Source organism: Trichomycterus rosablanca, chromosome 14, assembly GCF_030014385.1.
Source record: "Trichomycterus rosablanca isolate fTriRos1 chromosome 14, fTriRos1.hap1, whole genome shotgun sequence".
Classification (NCBI taxonomy): domain Eukaryota; kingdom Metazoa; phylum Chordata; class Actinopteri; order Siluriformes; family Trichomycteridae; genus Trichomycterus; species Trichomycterus rosablanca.
Window position 1 is genome coordinate 31,456,390 of NC_086001.1, and position 27,088 is coordinate 31,483,477.

The 27,088-nt window shown below is 43.4% G+C and overlaps 1 protein-coding gene and 1 pseudogene across 1 annotated transcript in view; both read left to right on the top strand.

Moving 5' to 3' along the window:
* The window catches only part of LOC134326293 (zinc finger protein 271-like), an 88,946-nt gene that overhangs the window by 20,366 nt on the left and 41,492 nt on the right, over nt 1–27,088 (top strand). Inside the window, exon 3 of the mRNA XM_063008453.1 lies at nt 624–629. Coding sequence (XP_062864523.1) covers nt 624–629 — 6 coding nt within the window. The remainder of the gene's footprint in view (nt 1–623; nt 630–27,088) is intronic.
* Nucleotides 10,703–10,811, top strand: LOC134327164 (5S ribosomal RNA; annotated as a pseudogene).

Genomic DNA, 27,088 nt, shown 5'->3' on the forward strand with positions numbered 1-27,088 from the left:
CAGGTTACAGCTACATACAGCTGACAGTAATAACAGACATGACCAGACCGAACACGCGCTGCTCTCCTTCTCCTCTACTCACACACACACCTCCACTCTCTCTCTAACTCTAACTCCTCCCATTTACATATTAAAAGTTTAACCTGCACTTTAGTAAGCTAATAATTCTAAACAATAGTCATAACAACTGTATGAAAACATTTTACATTATATACCCTTTTACCATTATCAACCTTTAATTATTGCTCTTACAGAACCCCGACACCACAGCAAAAAAGAAAAATACACACTTCAGACTTTACTTTAACATCTTAAGTGATTTAAACTTACATGATATATGTAATTGACTGAAATCAATTGAGGTAATTTAGAAGTTTTAGACACTAAATAAAAGTAATTTTAGTTAAACATTGCCATCCAAGTATCAAAATCACATTAAAACGTTCAGGACGCAGTTGGCCGGTAGATTGCGCTGTAAACAATGACTTGCCACTTTGTGTTCTAATTTGGCATAGAGCAGTCACATGTGAAACACTATTGTCTTCTCAGCATTGATAACAGTGTTTTTACCTAAATAAAGTCAGGTTCCACCGAGATTTGAACTCAGATCACTGGATTCAGAGGCCATAGTGCTAACCATTACACCTTGGAACCACAAAAGAGGAATTGAGCACAAAGGTTAATAATTAATAATTAACTCCACATGTTTTTATGTACTGTTTATGGTATTTAAGCTGGATGGATAGATGAGGTTAACATGTCAGACATCCCAAGCTGCAAAAACTCATTTCAGGGATCTAAAAAAAAGCTAAAACCCTCTCGCACACAGAACTTTTAGGAGCTGCTAACTGAGTTACTAAACTAACTGTTCGCGTCACAAACACATTAATGTGCACTACATGGTGCACCAGATAGTGTAAAAGATAATAGATTTATGTTCCCTACATAGTGCACTAAATTGTATATTAAAAAAGAATGTATGTTTTTTACTTAGTTCACTAAATAGTGTACTATATGATAGACTTATGTTTCTTACATAATGCTTTAGGTAGCGTATTAGTTAGCAGATTTAGGTTCCCTACATAGTGCACTAAATTGTATATCAGATAACGGATTTATGTTCCCTACATAGTGCACTAGATAGTATTTTTGATATGAATTTATGTTCCCTACGTAGTGCACTAGATAGTGAATTAGACAATTGGTTTATGTTTCCTACACAGTGCACTAGATTGTATATTAGATCACGGATTAATGTTTCCTACATAGTGCACTAGAGGGTGTAGTAGATAGCGCATTCATGTTCACTACAGAGTGCACTAGAAAGTAAAACTAGATGATGATTTGTGTTCCTGCACTAGATAGTGTGTTACATAATTAAATATGTTCACTACATAGTGCACTAGATTGTATATCAGATAACGGATTTTAGCCGCTCATTTTAGATTCCGGGAGATTTTATCTGACTTGCAGGGGAGCCGTTATGTATATGTGGAAGACTTCCGGAAATGACATGTAATCTAAGGTGACTCTTAAGTTTGTTTATTCACTGCTGTTGGCTTATAAAGTTCTACTGAACAAACTGGCTCATATTTTGGCACTGATGTATCCTCCTGAATCTGCTTGGTTGACACAACTAGCACAAGTAATCGCAGTCTACACCCCACAAGCGCTCTGTTGTACTGCACGTGCTGAACGCTACCATCCTGAAACTGCTAATGTTTCTAAACCTTGGAACTCACACCAGCTCCCAAATGAAACCTGCCATTTGCCAAATAAATAAAGCTGAAAAAGAAAAATACAAACACACACACACGCAACTTCAGACTTTAACATCTCAGATTTTTGAAACTGACGGGTGTCACACTGCTAGCCTCGGTGTGCTCATGTGCCACGCCCCTCTTCTCTGTGTGCACACTCACTCCCCTGCCATGCCTCACAGGTGGTTGGCTCCCTGAGCTAATCAGCCCCAGCTGCTCCTCATCAAGGAGCATTTATAAGGAGAGCTGGGGCAATGGGCAGGTTGGAGACTATTTCACGGTAACTCTGTTTGTGTCTTGTATCTCTGCTCCTGGTACCTCTGCCCGTTCGCGCCTTGTTTGCTCTGTTTGCTCTGTTTGCTCTGTTTGCTCTGTTTGCTCTGTTTGCTCTTTGATTAGCCTGTGTAGTCTGATTAGCCTGTTTAGTCTTTGTTTAGCCTGTCCGTTAGCCTGTTTAGTCTGTTTTGCCTGTTTAGTCTGTGTTTAGCCTGTCCATTAGCCCAGTTAGTCTGTTTAGCCCAGTTAGTCTGTTTAGTCCTGTTCTGTCAGTTTAACCCTGTCTTGTCTTTATTATTATTAAATATAGTTTATCACACATCTCCGCGTTTGTGTCCGCCCCTCCTGTCCGTCTAGCCCACACACCGTTACAGAATAGTCTCCCTAAGAGGACACAGCGAGATGTTTTTTGTCCATGTTTTTCCGGACTTCGGCTCCATGAGGTTTCCTCAAACCTTCCCGCTTAGTAGGCCAGCTCCATATGATGGAAGCGACTCAGGCGTCGAAGGCTTCCTTCTACAGAGCCAGCTCTACCTGCAGAACCTTCTGGACCCCCAGCCAGCTGAAATCGACAGGGTGCGATTTATGATGTCTCGGCTGAGGGGTGCTGCTCGTGAGTGGGCTAAGCAGCTTTGGTCTGACAGGGGAGTTGAGCTGAACTCGGTTAAGGTGTTTGAGGGCCTCATGAGAGCAAAATTTTCCTGCAGCAAAGCGCCCACTGCTAATGTGGTCCGGGTTCCAGTGTCTCCAGGGTCCAAACAGCTGACTTCTGACGCATATCCAGGGTCCAAGCAGCTGATTCCGGACGCCTCTCCAGTGTTTTCGCAGCTGACTCCAGTGTCTCCAGGGTCCAAACAGCTGACTTCTGACGCATATCCAGGGTCCAAGCAGCTGATTCCGGACGCCTCTCCAGTGTTTTCGCAGCTGACTCCAGTGTCTCCAGGGTCCAAACAGCTGACTTCTGACGCATATCCAGGGTCCAAGCAGCTGATTTCGGACGCCTCTCCAGTGTTTTCGCAGCTGAGTCCAGTTTCTCCAGGGTCCAAACAGCTGACTTTTGACGCATATCCAGGGTCCAAGCAGCTGATTTTGGATGCCTCTCCAGTGTTTTCGCAGCTGAGTCCAGTTTCTCCAGGGTCCAAACAGCTGACTTCTGACGCATATCCAGGGTCCAAGCAGCTGATTTCGGACGCCTCTCCAGTGTTTTCGCAGCTGAGTCCAGTTTCTCCAGGGTCCAAACAGCTGACTTTTGACGCATATCCAGGGTCCAAGCAGCTGATTTCGGACGCCTCTCCAGTGTTTTCGCAGCTGAGTGACTTTTCTCCAGTGTTTTCGCAGCTGAGTCCAGTTTCTCCAGGGTCCAAGCAGCTGATTTCGGATGCCTCTCCAGTGTTTTCACAGCTGAGTCCGGTCTTTCCAGGGTCCAAACAGCTGACTTTTGACGCATATCCAGGGTCCAAGCAGCTGATTTCGGACGCCTCTCCAGTGTTTTCGCAGCTGAGTGACTTTTCTCCAGTGTTTTCGCAGCTGACTTCGGACGCCTCTCCAGGGTCCACGCAGCTGAATGACGTTGCTCCAGTGTTTTCGCAGCTGAGTGATGTTTCTCCAGTGTTTTCGCAGCTGACTTCGGGTGCCTCTCCAGGGTCTTCGCAGCTGAATCAAGGAGTTTCTCAAGGATTTTCGCAGCTGACTTCGGACGCCTCTCCAGGGTCCTCGCAGCTGAGTGACGTTTCTCTAGTGTTTTCGCAGTTAACTTTGGACGCCTCTCCAGGGTCCTCGCAGCTGAGTGACGTTTCTCTAGTGTTTTCGCAGTTAACTTTGGACGCCTCTCCAGGGTCCTCGCAGCTGAATGACGTTTCTCCAGTGTTTTCGCAGCTAACTTCGGACGCCTCTCCAGGGTCCACGCAGCTGAATGTTTCTCCAGTGTTTTCCCAAGTGACTTCGGACGCCTCTCCAGGGTCCTCGCAGCTGAATGATGTTTCTCCAGTGTTTTCGCAAGTGACTTTGGATACCTCCCCAGGGTTCTCACAGCTGAATCAAGGAGATTCTCAAGGATTTGTGCAGCTGATTAATGCCGTTTCTCCAGTGTTTTCGCAAGTGACTTTGGACACCTCTCCAGGGTTCTCACAGCTGTTTCAAGAAGTGTCTCAAGGGTCCACGCAGCTGACTCCGGACGCCTCTTCTCAAGGGTCCACGCAGCTGACTCCGGACGCCTCTTCTCAAGGGTCCACGCAGCTGACTCCGGACGCCTCTTCTCAAGGGTCCACGCAGCTGACTTCGGACGCCTCTTCTCAAGGGTCCACGCAGCTGACTCCGGATGCTTCTTCTCAAGGGTCCTCGCAGCTGGCTCCCGAAGCCTCTTCGCCAGGCTCCACGCAGCTGACTCACGAAGCCTCTTCGCCAGGCTCCACGCAGCTGGCTCCTGTTCCCGAGTTGGCGCATCCCGATGGCGCTCCTGTTCCCGAGTTGGCGCATCCCGATGGCGCTCCTGTTCCCGAGTTGGCGCATCCCGATGGCGCTCCTGTTCCCGAGTTGGCGCATCCCGATGGCGCTCCTGTTCCCGAGTTGGCGCATCCCGATGGCGCTCCTGTTCCCGAGTTGGCGCATCCCGATGGCGCTCCTGTTCCCGAGTTGGCGCATCCCCATGGCGCTCCTGTTCCCGAGTTGGCGCATCCCGATGGCGCTCCTGTTCCCGAGTTGGCGCATCCCGATGGCGCTCCTGTTCCCGAGTTGGCGCATCCCGAAGGCGCTCCTGTTCCCGAGTTGGTGTCCTCCGACGGCACTCCTGTTCCCGAGTTGGTGTCCTCCGACGGCACTCCTGTTCCCGAGTTGGTGTCCTCCGACGGCACTTCTGTTCCCGAGTTGGTGTCCTCCGACGGCACTTCTGTTCCCGAGTTGGTGTCCTCCGACGGCACTTCTGTTCCCGAGTTGGTGTCCTCCGACGGCACTTCTGTTCCCGAGTTGGTGTCTTCCGACGGCACTTCTGTTCCCGAGTTGGTGTCCTCCGACGGCACTTCTGTTCCCGAGTTGGTGTCCTCCGACGGCACTTCTGTTCCCGAGTTGGTGTCCTCCGACGGCACTTCTGTTCCTGAGTTGGTGTCTTCCGACGGCACTTCTGTTCCTGAGTTGGTGTCCTCCGACGGCACTTCTGTTCCTGAGTTGGTGTCCTCCGACGGCACTTCTGTTCCTGAGTTGGTGTCCTCCGACGGCACTTCTGTTCCTGAGTGGGTGTCCTCCGACGGCACTTCTGTTCCGGAGTTGGCGCTCCCTGATGGCGCTCCTGTTCCAGAGTTGGTGTCCTTCGAAGGTGCTTCTGTTTCCTCATCGGCACCCACCGACGGCGCTCCTGTTTCCTCGTCGGCACTCCCAGATGGCGCTCCTGTTTCCGAGATGACGCCCCCAGATGGCGCTTCTGTTTCCGTGTTGGCGCCCCCCGATGGTGCTTCTGTTCCCACATTGGCGCCCCCCGACGGCGCTTTTGAACTCTCGTCGGCGCTCCCCGACTGCGCCTCTGGATTTCTGTCGGCAGCCTGCGTCCCACCATTTTTATCACGCCTGCCTGAGGACATTTTTAATGACTTCAAATTTACCCCGCAGGGCCCAGGACCTCCTTGTTTTTGTTTTTTTAGGCACTCCAGGTGTAGTGCCTTTGGGAGGGGCATCTGTCACACTGCTAGCCTCGGTGTGCTCATGTGCCACGCCCCTCTTCTCTGTGTGCACACTCACTCCCCTGCCATGCCTCACAGGTGGTTGGCTCCCTGAGCTAATCAGCCCCAGCTGCTCCTCATCAAGGAGCATTTATAAGGAGAGCTGGGGCAATGGGCAGGTTGGAGACTATTTCACGGTAACTCTGTTTGTGTCTTGTATCTCTGCTCCTGGTACCTCTGCCCGTTCGCGCCTTGTTTGCTCTGTTTGCTCTGTTTGCTCTGTTTGCTCTGTTTAGTCTTTGATTAGCCTGTGTAGTCTGATTAGCCTGTTTAGTCTTTGTTTAGCCTGTCCGTTAGCCTGTTTAGTCTGTTTTGCCTGTTTAGTCTGTGTTTAGCCTGTCCATTAGCCCAGTTAGTCTGTTTAGCCCAGTTAGTCTGTTTAGTCCTGTTCTGTCAGTTTAACCCTGTCTTGTCTTTATTATTATTAAATATAGTTTATCACACATCTCCGCGTTTGTGTCCGCCCCTCCTGTCCGTCTAGCCCACACACCGTTACAACGGGATTCATATAATTCTAAAATAATGTAGACGATTTAGGCGTACATTTTAACTATTCTTTTGCTGAACATTGCCATCCAAGTATCAAAATCACAACAAAACGCCCCACTGTTAATAACTGCAAATCTTATAGTTTAACACCTCCCGAAGTTTAGCGACTCGCAAAGAACAAAGAGCCATTTTTTTTTTTGAACGGCTCTTTAAAAGGAACCGAGCCAAAAGATCCGGCTCCCTTCAAGAAGCCATAAATCCCATCGCTAATATACTGTATATATATATACACACACACACACACACACACCTAATTGATGTGTGGCATATGTGGTTCTTTTGATGAGAAACATAGGTAGTACTTGGAAGTTTTGGTTTGATAATGGGTGGTACTTGGTCTAAAAACTTTGAGAATAGGATATAGGATTCGACTAGGGTTGTATGTTTGGTGCATCATTAAACTGTTATACATTATTTATTCTATTTTCTATTAGATGAGATGGTTTGCCTCTGTATTGACCCGCGATTTATTTTTAAATGACAGCTAACGATAGTGATCCGACTCTTTTTACTATAAAATGTTGACTTCATGAAAAAGAATCGACTCCCTCAGCTTCCAACAGCTCATTGCTGAGTACTATCAACTTAGTGAATAGACTCTTTTGAGTCTATTCCTGTCATTCGAATTAAAGAACCGGATTAAAGAATTGACTGATTTGATTCATTTGAACGCGCAGACTCACTCGCTCTCCCGCTGTGAGCTTCTCAAACTGAACTGCGTCTTTCTGTACACGAGGAAGAATCTATGTAGAGATCTCAAATAACATGAAGCTAAAGGTCTGAACTTACATTGTAGAAAAGAAAAACAAGCCAGTCCTACAAGCACAAATAACCACCTGATAAGTCACTGGAGACGGGCTGTCCAAAGTGGAAGAGTGTTCTTTTGGTTTCAGTAGATGTTAAACGAAGATAGTCGCGCAACCTGGTGCTCGAACCCATGACCTTGAGATTAAGAGTCTCATGCTCTACGGACTAAGCTAGCCGGGCTTAAGCAGCATGTCAGAACAGATCAGACCATCAGAGAGATGTGGGTGTGGGTTAGTGGTGTATCTTTGTGTGTTGGTGGTGTATCTTTGTGTGTTGGTGGTGTGTGGGTGTGTGTTAGTGGTGTGTCGGCGTGTGTTATTACAGTGTCTGTGTGTGTTAGTGGTGTATCTTTGTGTGTTGGTGGTGTATCTTTGTGTGTTGGTGGTGTGTGGGTGTGTGTTAGTGGTGTATCTTTGTGTGTTAGTGGTGTATGGGTGTGTGTTAGTGGTGTGTCGGCGTGTGTTATTACAGTGTCTGAGTGTGTTAGTGGTGTGTCTTTGTGTGTTGGTGGTGTATGGGTGTGTGTTAGTGGTGTATCTTTGTGTGTTAGTGGTGTGTCGGCATGTGTTATTACAGTGTCTGTGTGTGTTAGTGGTGTATCTTTGTGTGTTAGTGGTGTATGGGTGTGTGTTAGTGGTGTATCTTTGTGTGTTGGTGGTGTATGGGTGTGTGTTAGTGGTGTATCTTTGTGTGTTAGTGGTGTATGGGTGTGTGTTAGTGGTGTGTCGGCGTGTGTTATTACAGTGTCTGTGTGTGTTAGTGGTGTATCTTTTTGTGTTAGTGGTGTATGGGTGTGTTAGTGGTGTATCTTTGTATGTTGGTGGTGTATGGGTGTGTGTTAGTGGCGTTATTACTGGTGGTGTATGGGTGTGTGTTAGTGGTGTAACTTTGTGTGTTGGTGGTGTATGGGTGTGTGTTAGTGGTGTATGGGTGCAATGACTCAGGACCAGTTGGATGAGGGGACTGGTATGTTTGCTCAGCTCTTGGTGTTTCAGGGCTTTATAATGATAAGACTGGGGGTCGCTCTCATTTAGATGGTTCCAGAAGTTGATTGCTCTTCTCTGTATGTTTATAATTGGAGGAAATCAGCCTAATTCTGCCCTGCACGCATTGCACACACACACACACACACACACACACACACACAAACTGATCGTTATTACTACCTCATTACTGTAAATATTATCATTTTTATTGTTATTATTTTTGCACTGTTTTTATTAATATTTTATTCTATTTTATGTTTTTTTTGCACATGTAACTGTTTTGGATATATTTGTTCTTTCTTACTGTTATTTTTTATTATTTCTCTCCAACTTGCTTTGGCAATACGAATGTCTTTATTTGTCATGCCAATAAAGCTTCTTTTGAGTTTGAGTTAAGAGAGCCGTAACCGAGCTAGAGAGAGAACATGCAGAAAAGAAGCAGTGCTCTTAGTATAATGACAAATAATTGAGAAATAAACTATAAACTTGTTTAGTTATATTAAATCTGATTCGTTCATGGCGCGAACTGAGCTTTTCGAGCCTAACTTACATAAGAACAAGTACAGGGAGCGACTGAGGGCTCTGGACCAGGAGCTCCGTGTCTGCCTCTCATCCATCCCTGCCAGAATTGGGCGATTGTGTGCATCATCCCAGGCTCAGGTTTCCCATTTAAAGTAAGTCACGTTTACCCCTCCCTCCCTAAATGACACCTTATGGTGTGTGTGCGCGTGTGTTAGCAGTCCGAGGGATGCTGAGTGTAAGTTTTTTAATACATTTTAGACTGGGGTGTCTTGAGATTTTGCATACTTTTAAAGGGTGCCATGACTGAAAAAAGGTTGAGAAACACTGGTGTAGTAGACAAAAGGTAAGTAACTGTGCACACTTATATACATATATACATAACCTAGGTTTATTTTCATATTCCTTCAGAATCTTGGGGATGAGGCAGGCTATCTGACCTAATCACATACATTAACTTTAAACTTTTAATGCACATCTACACCCTGTTTAACGGTATGATTCAAGTTTTAGTGCGCATCTAAACCCTGTTTTACAGTAGGATTCAAGTTTAAGTGCGCATCCAAACCCTGTTTTACGGTACTGATCACATGCTCCACACTAAAAAATTATTTGCTCATGTAAACCTTGTTTTACGGTACCCTTACACTATTAGTGCGCATCTACACCCTGTTTTACAGTATGTTTAAAATTTTAATGCGCATCTAAACCCTTTTTTACGGTACCCTTACAATTTTAGTGCGCATCTAAACCATGTTTCACAGTATTGATCATATGTTCTACACAAAAAATTTTAATGCGCATCTAAACCCTGTTTTACGGTACTGATCACATGGTCCACACTAAAAAATTATTTGCGCATGTGAACCTTGTTTTACGGTACCCTTACAATTTTAGTGTGCATCTAAACCCTGTTTCACGGTATTGATCATATGTTCTACACTAAAAATTTTAATGCGCATCTAAACCCTGTTTTACGGTACAGGTCAGAATGTCTACACTAAAAGTTTTAGTGCGCATCTAAACCCTGTTTTACGGTACAGGTCACATGGTCTACACTAAAGGTTTTAGTGCACATCTACACCCTATTTTATGGTACAGGTCACATGGTCTACACTAAAGGTTTTAATGCGCATCTAAAACCTGTTTTGCGGTACCCTTAAACTTTTAGTGCGCATCTACACCCTTTTTTACTGTATGATTAAAGTTGTAGTGCGCATCTACACCCTGTTTTCTGGTACCAGTCACATGGACTACACTAAGTGTTTTAATGCACATCTAAACCTGGTTTTATGATACTGATCACATTGCTGAGACAAAAATTTTTAATGCGGATCTAAAACCTGTTTTACAGTACCAGTCAAATTGTAGACAATGAAAGTTTTAGTGCGCATCTAAACCCTGTTTTACGGTACTGATCACATTGTAGACAATGAAAGTTTAGTGCACATCTAAAACCTGTTTTATGTTACTAATCACATTGTCTAAACAATCTTAATGCTAATTATTAGAAATAAAAACCTGATGCTTCAGCTTTACTTTGTTAATCTTTCCTAACTTACATCAGTGCGTTTGGTAAGGTTGTATGGGGAGTTTCTGTTCTGTTCTGAAATGCTGATATTTCTGTATCTTTGGGTAAAACATAAGAAACACTTAAATCTTACATGAAGAAACTTTCACTCCTTTAACTTTTAGAGAACTTTTGTTTGAAGTAAAGGATGCTGGAAAAGGGGGAGCAGTCTATGCCATTATTTATTATTACCTATTATTTATCAATTATTTATTAATTTTCAATACAACATCACAACAATAATAAGGTGTTTTGTAAGGTGTTGCAGGCAGCAATGACGACTTTTCTGGTACATGGTTAAGAAAAGGTTGAATACAGATGATTTGTTGTAGTGTTTTTGTACCAAATGCAGATGAAAGAGGATCAGCAGCAGCAGCTGAGCGGTGTGTGTAGTTCTCTGTGTGTTTTGTCTCTGTTTCAGGATCTTTTATTTGAAAAGCTGTGTGTAGAAAGTAAAGACGACACACAGCGGAGTGAAAGGCTGAACAATGGACGTCTATAAGTAGCAGCTTATTTACAACGTCTCTCGCTTACGGCCACACCACCCTGAGAACGCCTGATCTCGGAAGCTAAGCAGCATTGAGCCTGGTTAGTACTTGGATGGGAGACCGCCTAGGAATACCAGGTGCTGGAAGCTTTTATCCACACACACCCACCTTCACTCCAAACCTCCTGTTACACACTGACCCAGCGGCTTTTTCTTCATCAAAGCAACACAATGAGACAAAGATCAGCTCATGCTTTCATTCTTACTACAGTAAAACACTCACCGTCCCGCTCGTACGACAGGAAATTATACTGTAAAAATTACAAAAAATAAAATAATAATAACAACTTCATGACACATTTAGAGTATGTGTAAAAGAAATATGATATGGTAATATGAGATCTTGTGACCATGTTTAAAAATCCTTGTGATGTCGCCCTCCAAAGGTGCCACAAGAGGGCGACAAACTGCTGCAGGCTGAATGAGCAGAGATAAACCGATGAAGGCTGAATGAACGTACCACAACGCAAATAACTATTTCTGTGAAAGAATCAAATCCCCTCTGAAACCATCCACACGTATCTAAGTTCTGTTGTATTATTCCTCGCCATGTGCTGGTTTTACTTTTAAACTTGTGTTTTACAGCTCAGGAGAAATCAGGTGAGAATCAGCTTCTGCAGGAGACTAAAACACCTCATGTACTAAACAGCCTAAGAACACTAAACGTCTCTCAGTTATTACTGCTCATAAGCGCTCGCTACTGCTGAAATGACCAACATTCATATAATAACCATCATATGACCATCATTTATATAATAAGATTTTGCTTATAATAGACATGGGAAGAAAGAAGTATCATATTTACCCTTTTGAAATGTACAAGAAGAAATTGGGAAAGGGGGTAAATACTTTTTCACAGCACTGAATAAATGGTGGTTAATAAATTGAAAAAGAAAATCTTCATAAATTTGTCACTGTCTTACAGATTCTAAAATCACTCAAACAGTTTAATGTTACACTTTCATGTAAATTTTACATTTCATTTGTTAAATCTGACAGTTTCACTTTTGATTTATTATCAACTCTAAACCCCGGGTAGAGGAGCTGAGTGAACGTGGTCTGAACTCTGTGGATGAGCTTCATTGTATCAGAGACGCTGTAGAAGGACAGAGTTCCTGCTTCATAATCCACATACACTCCTATTCTAGAGGAACTCTGCATTATGGGAATTTCAGTCTTTTTCTTATTGTGCCAGAATGAAAATCTGGATGGAGAACAGTACAAACTCCAGGACTGATCATTACCTCCAAACACACACTCATAACCATCTCCCTTCCTGCTGATGCTTTTATATGACACTGCAATATAAACCGCATAATCCCCACTCCACTCAACCTCCCAGTAACAGCGTCCACTCACACTCTCTCTACACAGAACCTGGGGGTAAACATCAAATCTATCTGGATGATCAGGATACGACTGTAATGTTCTACTGCAGGTCACCACTTTGTTCTCCTTAGACAGATGGAGGATTTTATTTACTGTGTTTGGATCCAGTGTGAACCGACAAAAATCTGGATAGGAAACACAAAATAAATCAATTAACATAGAAGAGAGAGAGAGTGTGTGTACAGTGTGTGTGTGTACAGTGTGTGTGTGTGTCCTTGTGAGAAACTTACATTGTATAAAATCTTCTCTGATTTCAGGTTTAGGAGGTGAAGTAATCCGGACTTTCTTCACTGCAGAAAGAGTAACAGTACAATCACTAATCACAGTAAATATTTACACCAGAAACTGTCGCAGGTACAGCCTGTAAGAAGTTTGGCATGTTCTTCCAGTGTTTGTCTAAAGTGACCTTCAGTCTGAGTAACTGTGTGAGTGTATTTCATTTAACCCTAAATTCACTGTGACCATGAGCAGTATTGGGTTAATGAGTAAATGAATGATGTTGTTAGATGTAAAATGTTCATGTTGGTGGATTTGATTGTTTTGTTGGATGTTTTAGTACCGAAGCATTTTGGAGACAATGGAACACTGAGGGCTTGAACTTCATCTGGTATTGTCTCACACTGCTCTTTCCAGAATTCCTCTACTTTCTCTCTCAGCTGAGATACAGACTTTGTAACATCATCAAATGAGAGGAAAGGACTGATTGTGATGGCGGCGTATTCTGCAGATCCAGCAGGAGCCAAGAAAGACTGAAAATTCTACATCCAGACAAATAATGTTCACAGAGAAACAACAAGATGATGATGAATCACAAATGATGGACGACAGACATGAGGCACAGAGTGAAGTTTCTCCTAATAACATTAACAGTATTTAATGATCTCTCGGAAAAGCTGATTCTGATTCTCACAATTTCTCAGAACCCCGAGTGTTACGACTTTATGGGTCATAATGTGTTTTAAGTAGGGGGGTTTTCCCTATGTTACAGATTTGTGGAAGATGCACGAAGATGTGCAAAAGCAACCACCAAAGGGAAACGCCTATAAAAGAAGAGAACAGGTGAGGATGCTTTGCTTGTGAAGTGGTTTCTGTTGCATTTCCGACTCTCCCCAACATTGTAAGGTTTAAGGGAACAAATTTCTCAACAAAAGGCATCAAGTTTCAAAGATTTTGAGTTTAGGGGAAGACAACTTACAAGGTACCGCTGTAATTTATTACTTGGACTGGTGCAGCAATAATATAATTATTTTTAGTGCTGTTACCTGGAGGAAATGGACGGGATCCTCTGTGTGTGAAAGCTGTTCCAGTTCAGCATCTTTCCTCTTTAGCTCTACAATCTGCTGCTCCACCTGCTTCAGGACTTTTTCAGCTCGACTTACTTCTGCTGTCTCTCGATCTCTGATCAGATCTTTTAGCTCAAAGCATCTTCTGTTAATTGAATTGATTAGTTCAGTACAGATCCTCTCAATGTTCTTCACTGCTGTCTGTGCAGAACACTGTTAGAAAAGTCAGAAAGAGGAAGTGATTCTCACTCAGATATTTGTCCATCCTTCACATTCATATGTAGCTACTGGCCAGACTAAGACTTTCATCACTTATAGCTTGGTGATGGTGCTAAATGGCTTGATTTTTCATACCCTTGAAAATGTTACCATCATCATCATGTCCACATTCTCAAGTCTTCAGCAGAAATCTTGTACAGTCATTTATGTTTAAGCATCTTGATCCAAAGCAACAATCAACCTTTTTGGTTGGCCCAGTCAAAGTCCTAATCTGATTTTATCACCCTCATAATTATTAGCACAACCTCAGAATTGTTGTACAGCATCAATCACCAACTAACCAGGCGAAATTACATTTTTATTTTGAATTAATGAACAAAAATGCTCCATCACTTGCAAAGTTACCAGTAAAATATGTAATTTTTAATGGATATTGGTTTAATGGAGGAGAGTCGGACTGATCCTGAGAGCTTTTTTGTTTATACAACTTACCTTATAAGACTCCACAGCGTTTATCAGCTCACAAAGTTCCCTCTCTCTGTTCTGGATTTTCTCCTGGAATTTTCTCTGGATCTCCAGCAGCTGCTTCTACACAGAATAACAATTCAGAATTTACTTCTATTGTGTACGAGCACCACATAAACAACGTCAGTGTAAATGCTAATGAGTTGTTACTTGTTAAAGAGAGCTGTATAATATTTTTACCTGTTTCTCAGTTTTTTCTGCTGCAGCTGATATTGTAGCATGTCCTTTATGATCATCCATGGTACACATCATGCAGATACACTGCTGATCAGTATGACAGTAAACCTCCAGCAGTTTATTATGCTGAGAGCAGATCTGATCCTGGAGTCGTCTGGAGGCTTTAACCAGCTTGTGAGTCTTATAAACAGGAATTTGATAATGAGGCTGAAAGTGAGTTTCACAGAAAGAGGCCAAACACACCAGACAGGATTTTACTGCTTTGGATTTTCTCTCTGTACAGAAATCACAATCCACATCATCAGGTCCAGAAGGAAGGGAACCCTGGGATTCTTTCTTCCTCAGGTCTTCTACAACTTTTGCCAGAATAATGTTTTTCCTCACAACAGGTCTTGGAGTGAAGGTTTGTCTACACTGTGGACAGCTGTATGTTTCTTTATCATCCTCCTGATCCCAGCAGTTATTAATACACACCATACAGAAACTGTGTCCACATAGAATAGTTACAGGATCCCTCAGTGTTTCCAGACAGACTGAACAGCTGAACTCGGTCTGAGTTACTGAAATTTTGGACTCAGCCATTTTTCTACACGTAAACAGAAACACCAAAAAACACAGCAAGTTATTTACGGCAGCTCAAACTTCTTGGTTTAGTTTGTGAGCGTCATGTTCAAAAAAAGTTCATAAAGTTACTTTACACATTAATGTACAGAAGTGTGGAAATGTATAAACTCACCTGCGTTCATCAACTTAAATTATCAACAAAACTACAAACAAAGACACTGAACAGATCCGCACTCGAACAGAACAGGTTATATTTATGTACATTACATAACACTCACATGACGGGTACCGTCCCAATATAACTTGGGAGCATACCTTAAGTGCACTAATTCTAAACTAGCACTTACGTTAACACCCCCAACGTGCTCTCATGTTACATGCATCACATATTTCAACATGTTACTTTCCAAAATTTAACTCTTTTTGTCATTACCTCAGCATCATGTTTTCTGTTGAACAAAATAAGTGTTTTACTGTAGTAAGAATGAAAGAATCAGCTGATCTTCTTCAAAACACACCGAGAACCACACGCACCGCTCAGCTGCTGCTGCTGATCCTCTTTCACCTGCATTTGGTACAAAAACATCACAACAAATCATCTGTATTCCACCTTTTCTTAACCATGTATCAGAAAAGTCGTCATTGCTGCCTGCAACACCTTACAAAACACCTTGTTCTTGCCGTTGTGATGTTGTATTGAAAACTAATAAATAATTTATAAATAATAAATAACAGGTAATAATAAATAATGACATAGGAGCTGGAAAAGGGGGAGCAGTCTAACAACAAATTCCTGATGGTTTGATTTAGGCTGGTTTAGAAAGACAATCGAGTTTTGCAAAATGTTGTTCAGTCTTAATAACCGTGTGTAGTAAAGGATGATTAGATCTCGTAGTAACCACTGGAACTATGAAGTAAAACTGTTGATGCTGTAAGAAAAAAGGAAACAAACAAAAACCATCAACCATGATCATAAAACACAGTAACCCCAACCTCAAAAACAATCTTGGGTCCTCGTCCAGGCAAGTTTGTTAAAGTTCCAGTTGATCTATTTTATCAGCTCCACTTACCATATAGAAGCACTTTGTAGTTCTACAATTACTGACTGTAGTCCATCTGTTTCTTTACATGCTTTGTTACCCCTTTCACCCTCTTCTTCAATGGTCAGGACCCCCACATAGCAGGTTTTATTTAGGTGGTGCTGGTGTGTTTGTGTATGTTGTGCTGGTTTGAGTGGAGTTTTTAAACAGCTCATTGTCACTGCTGGAGAATCGTCCACCAACCAAAAATATTTAGCCAACAGCGCCCCGTGGGCAGCATCCTGTGACCACTGATGTAGGTCTAGAAGATGATCGACTCAAACAGCAGCAATAGATGAGCGATCGTCTCTGACTTTACATCTACAAGCTGGATCGACTAGGTAGGAGTGTCTATTAGAGTGGACAATGGGTGGACACGGTATTTAAAAACTCCACTCATACCAGCACAACACACACTAACACACCAGCACCACCTAAATAAAACCTGCTCTGTGGAGGTCACACACTGAACTTGGGTTATATGATCATTTGCAGGCATGAAGCTTAAACCCCAAAGCTGTGAGAGACTTATAAAAACTACCTGCTGTAGCACTTTGCCTGCTATCTTGTCCTTGTAAATAAGCAATACACATGTGAGAACTTTTAATAAACAGCCAAATGTAAACAAGTAAACAGTACAAAATAATTCCAGAGGAAATGTCACAACATTAAAGGTCAAATAGTACAGACGTGCCATCCGAATTATTCTATTAACCTCAAAAGATCCTATGCTGATTAAGTTTGGTCTTCCTCTTTGTCCTCCAGCAGACCTTGGAAGGTCAGGTAAAAGGCACTGCAGTAGCTTGTTTCCTTGTTGGGACTCGACTGCACCTGCTCAGGTTTCTTGCAGCTGAATGGGTTTGGTCCAGTACTTTTAATGTCCATCTCTAACTCCAGCAGAATTTGCAGGGAGTACTGCAGCTCCTCATCACTGACAGAAAGAGAGAAGAAGAGAACGATGTATGATTTATTAAAGAGGGCAAAAGTACAGAGAGGAAACCCAGAACAAGTCGGAGACGACCACCAAGTGGCACAGCACGTGCCCAGCATGGGTCAAAATCTAGGGTACAATCTGCGAAAGGGCCACAACACCAATGGGGCAGCCAATCAACCATAGAACCAGCAACCTTCTGATCCAAGTAAACAGGTATGAAGAAACCTAAAGCTCTCAGTTCACATGCACTTGTTATTCATTCTGACAGCTTGAGATGATTTGCCATGCTGAATGACTTAAACTGCCTAAATCCAGCTGAGCTTGTACAGATGTGTTACAGTTGTTATTGAGCCAATAATGTCTCTGCAAATCCCAAATCCACATCCTTAAAACATTTGACTGCATTTGTTCAGTTATTTCCAAGGGTGGCACAACCAGCCGTGTCTAGATGTGAGATCAAAAACATATAAATGTGACAAATAATGCCGTCCCAGAAGGTTGGCTGTGTCTCCAAGCATAAGTCAAACACCAACATAAAGACTTATGTTTTGTTCATATTAAAAAGGACACAGTTTAGCGTAAATCCACGTGTTCAGATTTGTAGATGTGTGTGCTTTGTAGATGTGTGTTTTATTCTTACTTGCTCATGGTGAACATGGTGGGTATATTGTAATCTTCTCATCCTATTCTCATCTATCAAGCATCAGCCTTAGCAATCCCGGTCATCTGGTCTACTGATCGTCGTCCCTGGAAGCGTTCTACCTGGCATCCTCGCGGCGCTGATCCTGGCGTATTACGTGCGATTTCTCGTACCAACAGCCCACCTGCTCTGACTCGGTCTTCTCATAATCGCTTGCTCACCATGGCACTATTTAACTGTCGCTCACTCACTGACAAGGCTGCTCTACTCAGTGATCACATTATTCATAATAACATTGACCTTCTTTTTCTGACTGAAACCTGGCAACAGCCTAATGATTATATCCATCTGAACACTGCTGCTCCGGCGGGATTTAAGCATCTTTCGTCCCCTAGGTCCTCTGGGAGAGGTGGCGGCTTGGCTGTGCTCTTCTCCCAGGCTATCAATCTCTGTATCTGTAACTCCCCTAAGGTTTCTTCTTTTGAATACATGGTGGTTAAGATCTTGTGCCCTAGTCCTACTCTCTTTTTACTCCTCTACCGGCCACCTAAAAATCCCATTGCTGATTTTCTGTCTGATTTGTCTGAAGTTTTGACGTCTGTGTGTGGTCTAACTTCGTCTGTAGTTTTGCTGGGTGACTTCAATATTCACCTAGACTCCAAAACCTCAAACTCTACTGAATTTCTGTCATTAATTAACTGCTTTGATTTTCAACAATATGTAACTTTTCCTACTCATAAACATGGTCACATCCTGGACCTTATCTGTTCCACTACTAATAATATCAGTAATCTTCAAGGACACAACATTGGTGTTTCGGATCATTTGTTTATAACTTCGAGTCTCTCACTGCCTGCCCTCGCTCATTCATCTAAGACTGTAATCACCTATCGGGACCTCTCCTCTGTTAACCCATTGTCCTTCTCTGCTACCCTACTATCCTCGAACTTTGTCTCTGTCACGTCTCAGCACTCTGTTAATCAGGCTGTGAATATATATAATCAGGCTCTCACAAATACTTTTGAGGTCCTTGCTCCTGTTAAAACTAGGGTTGTCCCCTCCTCTCACTCCTCTCCCTGGTATACTCCTGAGCTTCGAACCTTAAAAACCCAGGGCCGACGGCTTGAACGTCTGTTTAAAAAAACGTCGCTGCAGGTTCATGCCTTGGCGTTCGCGGACCACTTGGCCAATTATAAAGCAGCTTTAAATGCTGCTCGATCTAGCTACCTTACTTCTGAGTTCAAAAAAGCTGGCAATAACTCGTCTAGACTTTTTTCTATTGTTAATAAGATTCTGTGTCCCCCATCTAACTCTGTCACTGCGTCGTCGGATCTCTGTAACTCTTTTCTCACTTTCTTTCAAGATAAAGTGTCGGGCATATATAGTGAACTTTCCACTTCGGAATCTATCTCCACTATATCTGGTTCTTACATTTCTCTATCCTCTTGCTCATTTCCGTGCTTCTCCACTGTTGACGCTGGTACCATTGAGAGAATTATATCTACATCGAAATCTGCCACCTCTTTCCTTGACCCTGCTCCTACTGCCCTTCTCAAACTCTGCTGTGCTACTTTATCTGTTCCCATCTCCCACATTGTCAATCTTTCACTTAGCTCTGGATTGGTTCCTGATGGCTTGAAACTTGCTGCTGTCACCCCTGTCATTAAGAAACCCGGTTTAGACCAGTCCATTCTCAGCAATTTTAGACCCATTTCCAACCTTCCATTCCTCGCTAAAATTCTAGAAAGAGTTGTAGCCTCCCAGCTGCTCGACTACCTTGATGCTAATAATTTATCTGAAATCTTTCAGTCAGGGTTCTGTTCTAAACATAGTACTGAAACTGCCCTCATTCGTGTTATAAATGATCTTCTTCTTGCCTCTGACAACGGTCTTGTCTCTATTCTCCTCCTACTTGATCTCTCATCAGCATTCGACACAATTAATCATAACATTCTCTTGGCACGCCTGTCTGAGCTTGGTCTCATGGACACAGCTCTCTCCTGGTTTAAATCATATCTCACCGGCAGGTGTCAATTTGTTCGTATTGGTCACCACTCATCTGCTACCATTCCGGTTCCACAAAGTGTTCCTCAAGGATCGGTCCTTGGACCCCTCCTCTTCACCATCTACATGCTCCCTCTTGGCCCCCTTGTACGCCAGTTTGGTCTGAGCTTTCATTGCTATGCTGACGATACTCAACTATATATTAGCTTCAAACCCTCTGACCCTGTGCCTCCCCCCTCGCTTACCAGTTGCATACAAAAGTTACATTCCTGGCTTCATAATAATAACTTAATGCTTAATGCTCTGAAAACTGAGTTTCTTTTTATTGGTCCGAAATCTGCTGTCTCTACTCTCTCTGATGTGACTTTTAATATTGGTTCCAACGCCATCTGTCCCTCAAATTGTGCTCGTAATCTTGGTGTCCTTTTCGATTCTCACCTTTCCTTTGACTCCCACTTAGCATCGGTCTCCAAATCTGCCTATTTTTACTTGCGCAATATCTCTCGCCTTCGTCCTTTGCTTTCACAAGACTCTGCTGAGACTCTGGTCCATGCTCTAGTCACCTCCCGGCTTGACTACTGCAATTCAATTTTATATGGGCTTCCTGCCAAAACCCTCCGCCCTCTCCAACGTATCCAAAATACTGCTGCTCGGATCCTTACATTTTCCCAAAAATATGACCATATTACACCTGTACTGGCTAAGCTGCACTGGTTACCTATCTCTTTGAGAATTAAATATAAATTACTTATACTTACATTTAAAGCACTACATGGCCTGGCCCCGGTATATTTAGCTGACTTACTAACGTATCACTCTTTCTGTCGCAGTCTTAGGTCCTCTGACTCTGACTTATTGGCTGTACCCAGGTTCAAGCGGGCTTCTATGGGTGGCCGTTCATTCACCTGTGCTGCCCCTCGCCTCTGGAATTCCCTTCCTCTGGCTCTCCGCTCTGCGTCTTCCCTCACTATTTTCAAATCTTTGCTTAAAACACTTCTCTTTACTGAGCATTTTTCATAGTTTTTGTATTGTATTGTAAAAGTATTGTATTGTATTGTATTGTAAAATGTTGTAAAGCGTCCTTGAGCATTGATAAAGGCGCTATATAAGTTTAACTTATTATTATTATTATTATTAATCTCTTAGCAGCAGCAGTGTTGGTAACCAGCCATCTGACATTCCCTGATGAGAATCAAACCCTGCAACAACAACAACAACAGAGTGTTGGGTCATCTGCTGTACTACCTCCTAGGCTAATGTGTCAAGTATTACAGACCTCTAATTGTGCTCACTATTGCTTCTATATTCATGACTACCAAGAATTAAACTATTGAGACATTTGAGACCCTGGTTTAAGAACCAAACCATTAAACTGGCAGATGTGAATAGACAATATACACCAATGAGGTATAACATTATGAGCACTGACAGGTGAACACTGATTATCTATTTATCACGATACCTGTTAGTGGGTGGGATATATTAGGCAGCGAGTGAACATTTTATCCTAAAACTTGATGTATTAGAAGCAGGAAAAAGGGCGAGCGTGAGGATCTGAGTGAGTTTGACATGGGCCAAATTGTGATGGCTAGACGACTGGGTCAGAGCATCTCCAAAACTGCAGCTCTTGTGGGGGTGTTCCCGGTCTACAGTGGTCAGTATCTATCAAAAGTGCTCCAGTTTACAGTGGTAAACCGGCGACAGTGTCATGGGCAGCCAACTGCTGAAGAAGTTAATGCTGGTTCTGATAGAAAGGTGTCAGAATACACAGTGCATCGCAGTTTGTTGTGTATAGGGCTGCATAGCCACAGACCAGTCAGGGTGCCCATGCTGACCCCTGTCCACTGCAGAAGTTGGGCACGTGAGCATCAGACCTGGACCACGAAGCAATGGAAGAAGGTGGTCTGGTCTGATGAATTATGTTTTCTTTTACATCACGTGGATGGCCGGGTGCGTGTGCGTCACTTACCTGGGAAACACACGGCACCAGGATGCACTATGGGAAAAAGGCAAGCTGACTGAGGTAGTGTGATTCTTTGGGCAATGTTCTGCTGGGAAACCTTGGGTCCTGCCATCCATGTGGATGTTACTCTGACATGTACCACCTACCTAAGCATTGCTGCAGACCATGTTCACCCTTTCATGGAGACGGTTCCCTGATATCTGTGGCCTCTGCCACAAAGCAGAAATGCTTTAGGAATGGTTTGAGGAGCACCAGTTTGAGGTTCCAAATTCCCCAGATCTCAATACAATCGAGCATCTGTGTGATGTGCTGGACAAACAAGTCAGATCCATGGAGGCCACACCTCACACCTTACAGAAGTTAAAGGATCTGCTGCTGACATCTTGGTGCCAGATACCACAGCACACCTTCAGGGGTCTAGTGGAGTCCATGCCTCGACAAGTCAGGGCTGTTTTGGCAGCAAAAGGGGGGCCAACACATAATGTTATGCCTGATCGGTGTGTCAGGCCCAGCTTTGATATGTGATATATGTGAAATAAAAGAAGGATGCATTTAGTATGTTCACATTTTAAATAGTATGAATAGTTGTTTAGTACCTGGGTGAAATCGCACCACAAGATCTGGTCTGGCTGCCTCTCCCTTCTCCACAAGCTCCTCCCAGAACTGGTGGTAAAGTCCCTTGTAGGCGCTAATGTAGACTCTACCTCTGGGACCAAACCCCCTTTAAAGGAGGCCTTACAATGGGTCCCTGCACCACTCCCGGTCCTACCATGACCACCTCCAGCCCCTGATGCCCGGGAAACATGCGACTTAGCTCATCCATGTCGGTGGTCCTCGCCCCCAGGGTCTCAGTGTTTCCTGCCCCCACCACATGGACGGTTAGGGGTCGGGAGTAGGGATTCAGATTGACCCTTTGCATCGCCATTCCTATCGTCAGAGGACGGGAAAAGAATTCACTACACACACGACACACCGGTTCAAATCCAGGCTCTGCTATGCAACCACTGTTGGGTCCTTGAGCAAGGCCCTTAACCCTCTGTGCTCCAGGGGCGCCGTACGATGGCTGACCCTGCGCTCTGACCCCAGCTTCCAAACAAGCTGGGATATGCGAAGAACGAATTTCATTGTACTGTACACGTGTATATGTATATATGACAAAGTATATCCTCTTCTTCTCTTCACAAAGCTCCTCGTCATGTGGCCGTGGCCTGCAGGCATTGCTCCAGAGGTCTGTCATGTTTTTTCCAGACAGGATGGGCTCCAGTCGGGCTGTAAGGTCACCTTGCATGGAAAGCCAGTCCTCCCAGCATCGGACCTCTTTAGGAGGTTTAGACCACGCCTCTGTGGGAAAGGGCAGGTCTCCTATTGAGGGTTAAACATAAAAATGCATTGATTAGTGAATCACGTCCACTTAAAAACATGGTCATTTATTTGTCTTCAGAATAAATTGGTCCTATACGCTGATCAGCCATAACATTAAAACCACCTCCTTGTTTCTACACTCACTGTCAATTTTTATCAGCTTTACTTCCCATATAGAAGCACTTTGTAGTTCTACCATTACTGATTGTAGTCCATCTGTTTCTCTACATGCTGTTCTTCAATGGTCAGGACCCCCACAGGACCACCACAGAGCAGGTATTATTTAGGTGGTGGATCATTCTCAGTACTGCAGTGACACTGAAATGGTGCTGGTGTGTTAGTGTGTGTTGTGCTGGTATGAGTGGATCAGACACAGCAGCGCTGATGGAGTTTTTAAACACCTCACTGTCACTGCTGGACTAAGAATCGTCCACCAACCAAAAATATCCAACAGCGCCCTGTGGGCAGCGTCCTGTGACCTCTGATGAAGGTCTAGAAGATGACTGACTCAAACAGCAGCAATAGATGAGCGATCGTCTCTGACTTTACATCTACGAGGTAGGAGTGTCTAATAGAGTGGACAGTGAGTGGACACGGTATTTAAACATTCCAGCAGTGCTGCTGTGTCTGATCCACTCATACCAGCACAACACACACTAACACCCCACCACCATGTCAGTGTTACTGCAGTGCTGAGAATCATCCACCACCTAAATAATACCTGCTCTGTGGGGGTCCTGACCATTTAAGAACAGCATGAAAGGGGGCTAACAAAGCATGCAAAGAAACAGATGGGCTACAGTCAGTAATTGTAGAACTACAAAGTGCTTCTATATGGTAAGTGGAGCTGATAAAATGGACAGTGAGTGTAGAAACAAGGAGGTGGTTTTAATGTTATGGCTGATCAGTGTAATTTTAACACATGTACAGTGGGGCCAAAAAGTATTTAGTCAGCCACTGATTGTGCAAGTTCTCCTACTTAGAAAGATGAGAGAGGTCTGTAATTTTCATCATAGCTACACTTCAACTATGAGAGACAAAATGAGAAAAAAAAATCCAGGAAATCACATTGTAGGATTTTTAAAGAATTTATTTGTAAATTATGGTGGAAAATAAGTATTTGGTCAAAAACAAAAGTTCAACTCAATACTTTGTAACATAACCTTTGTTGGCAATGACAGAGACCAAACGCTTCCTGTAAGTCTTCACCAGGTTTGCACACACTGTAGCTGCTATTTTGGCCCATTCCTCCATGCAGATCTCCTCTAGAGCAGTGATGTTTTGGGGCAACACAGACTTTCAACTCCCTCCACAAATTTTCTATGGGGTTGAGGTCTGGAGACTGGCTAGGCCACTTCGGGACCTTGAAATGCTTTTTACGGAGCCACTCCTTCGTTGCCCGAGCGGTGTGTTTGGGATCATTGTCATGCTGGAAGACCCAGCCACGTTCCATCTTCAATGCTCTCACTGATGGAAGGAGGTTTTGGCTTAAAATCTCACGATACATGGCCCCGTTCATTCTTCCCTTAACACAGATCAGTTGTCCTGTCCCCTTTGCAGAAAAACAGCCCCAAAGCATGATGTTTCCACCCCTATGCTTCACAGTAGGTATGGTGCAACTCAGCATTCTTCTTCCTCCAAACACGACAAGTTGAGTTTTTACCAAAAAGTTCCATTTTGGTTTCATCTGACCACATGATATTCTCCCAATCCTCTTCTGGATCATCCATATGCTCTCTGGCAAACTTCAGACGGGCCTGTACTGGCTTAAGGCGGGGGACACGCCTGGCACTGCAGGATTTGAGTCCCTCTTGGCGTAGTGTGTTACTGATGGTAGCCTTTGTTACTTTGGTCCCAGCTCTCTGCAGGTCATTCATCAGGTCCCTCCGTGTAGTTCTGGGATTTTTGCTCACCATTCTCATGATCATTTTGACCCCACGGGATGAGCCCCAGATGGAGGGAGATTATCAATGGTCTTGTATGTCTTCCATTTTCTTACAATTGCTCCCACAGTTGATTTATTCGCACCAACCTGCTTGCCTATTGTAGATTCACTCTTCCCAGCCTGGTGCAGGTCTACAATTTTCTTTGGTCTTGGCCATGGTTGAGTTTGGAGTCTGACTGTTTGAGGCTGTGGACAGGTGTCTTTTATACAGATAACAAGGTCAAACAGGTGCCATTAATACAGGTAACGAGTGGAGGACAGAAGAGCTTCTTAAAGAAGAAGTTACAGGTCTGTGAGAGCCAGAAATCTTGCTTGTTTGTTATTGACCAAATACTTATTTTCCACCATAATTTACAAATAAATTCTTTAAAAATCCTACAATGTGATTTCCTGGATTTTTTTTTCTCATTTTTTTCTCTCATAGTTGAAGTGTACCTATGATGAAAATTACAGACCTCTCTCATCTTTCTAAGTAGGAGAACTTGCACAATCAGTGGCTGACTAAATACTTTTTGGCCCCACTGTATATGGTAGTGATGGTTTAAGCAAAATTAAAACTAGTTTTGTACAGTGTTGAATTAATGTTGATCATCATACCTTGATAAATAAGCCACTCGACAAGTCTATCTACTGCAGCCATGCGCAACTTTGAACAATATTTCTTATGGGTGCTCCAGTCCTGCTTCTGACAGTCTTTACTACAGTAATATACATTCAAACACCTGCAAAAGCCAGATTGTAGAACATCAAATACACACAGGGTCATTGATTTCAGGCTATGATTTAATAGGAGAAGAAAGAGAAAATATAAACTAGACCAGCTACATTATCTTGTCTGTATCATGTAGAAGGAAGCGGCATAAACTATGAAGTGGATGATGTATCGGTGAAAAGCAGTCTGGGGAATTTACACAGCTGAACCAAAACATTATGACCAACCCAAAAAATGTGAGTCAGAGTCAAGTCACGATTCAAATGTAGCATAGAAATAAACAAATAATCTGTAAGTTCAAATAAAAAACTACAGATTAGCGACTGTGTTTAGCTGTTTTACTTTGTGCCTTTACTTTCCTCGTCATTGTGAAAATAAATGTAATTTCTGTAACATAAGGGTTCCAGTTAAAAGCTTCAACTGATACGTTTTGTTTTCATTGCAAAACAAAAGCGCACGATAAATCATGGCACAGCGGCCAAAATCCAAAACACAGCAAAAACAATCATAACTACTGCTTACCTGAGCTTATGTTCTTCCAGATGCTATTAAATTTATAAGCGTGTGCCCCATTAGGAATAGAATCCGTTATTTTGTAAATGTGCTTATAATTAAAAACCTCCAAACTTTTCCCGGTTGTGAAGTAAAACAGGAACTGGTTAGAAAGCCAATCAAGCTTTTTATTACCACGTCATCTGTGTGACACAAACTGAATAAATGCATTTCTTACTAACAATTACAGTGAGAAGGTCTGATTGGTTCAGAAAGCGCTCGTTCAAGCATTAGTGCCAATTCTGTACCCGATTCTACACTGACAGCCCTTTAGTTAAGGACCTGCCACACAGAAACGATGGAGAGCTTTACTGTTGGTCTCAAGTTCGTCTCGGCTGTAGTAGAGGAGACTTAATGAATGAATTCAGTTTAAATATTAATTTTAAAAAACCTTTCCAGTCGTACCTCCACGCTAACCAAAACACTCAATCTGTAAAAGAAAGATACGTGCATGAAAGTGATGAGGTTCTAAAATTTTCTAATGTTGCGCTCACTATTAAAAGTTAAAAGTATTGGGGTGTACCAGTACTAGGGTGTGTCATGGTATGGGGTGTGTCAGTACAAGTACCAGGGTGTGTCATGGTACGGGGGTGTGTCAGTACCAGGGTGTGTCATGGTATGGGGTGTGTCAGTACCAGTACCAGGGTGTGTCATGGTATGGGGGTGTGTCAGTACAAGTACCAGGGTGTGTCATGGTACGGGGGGGTGTCAGTACCAGGGTGTGTCATGGTATGGGGTGTGTCAGTACCAGTACCAGGGTGTGTCATGGAATGGGGTGTGTCAGTACAAGTACCAGGGTGTGTCATGGTATGGGGTGTGTCAGTACCAGTACCAGGGTGTGTCATGGTATGGGGTATGTCAGTACCAGTACCAGGGTGTGTCATGGTATGGGGTGTGTCAGTACCAGTACCAGGGTGTGTCATGGTATGGGGTGTGTCAGTACCAGTACCAGGGTGTGTCATGGTATGGAGTGTGTCAGTACCAGTACCAGGGTGTGTCATGGTATGGGGTGTGTCAGT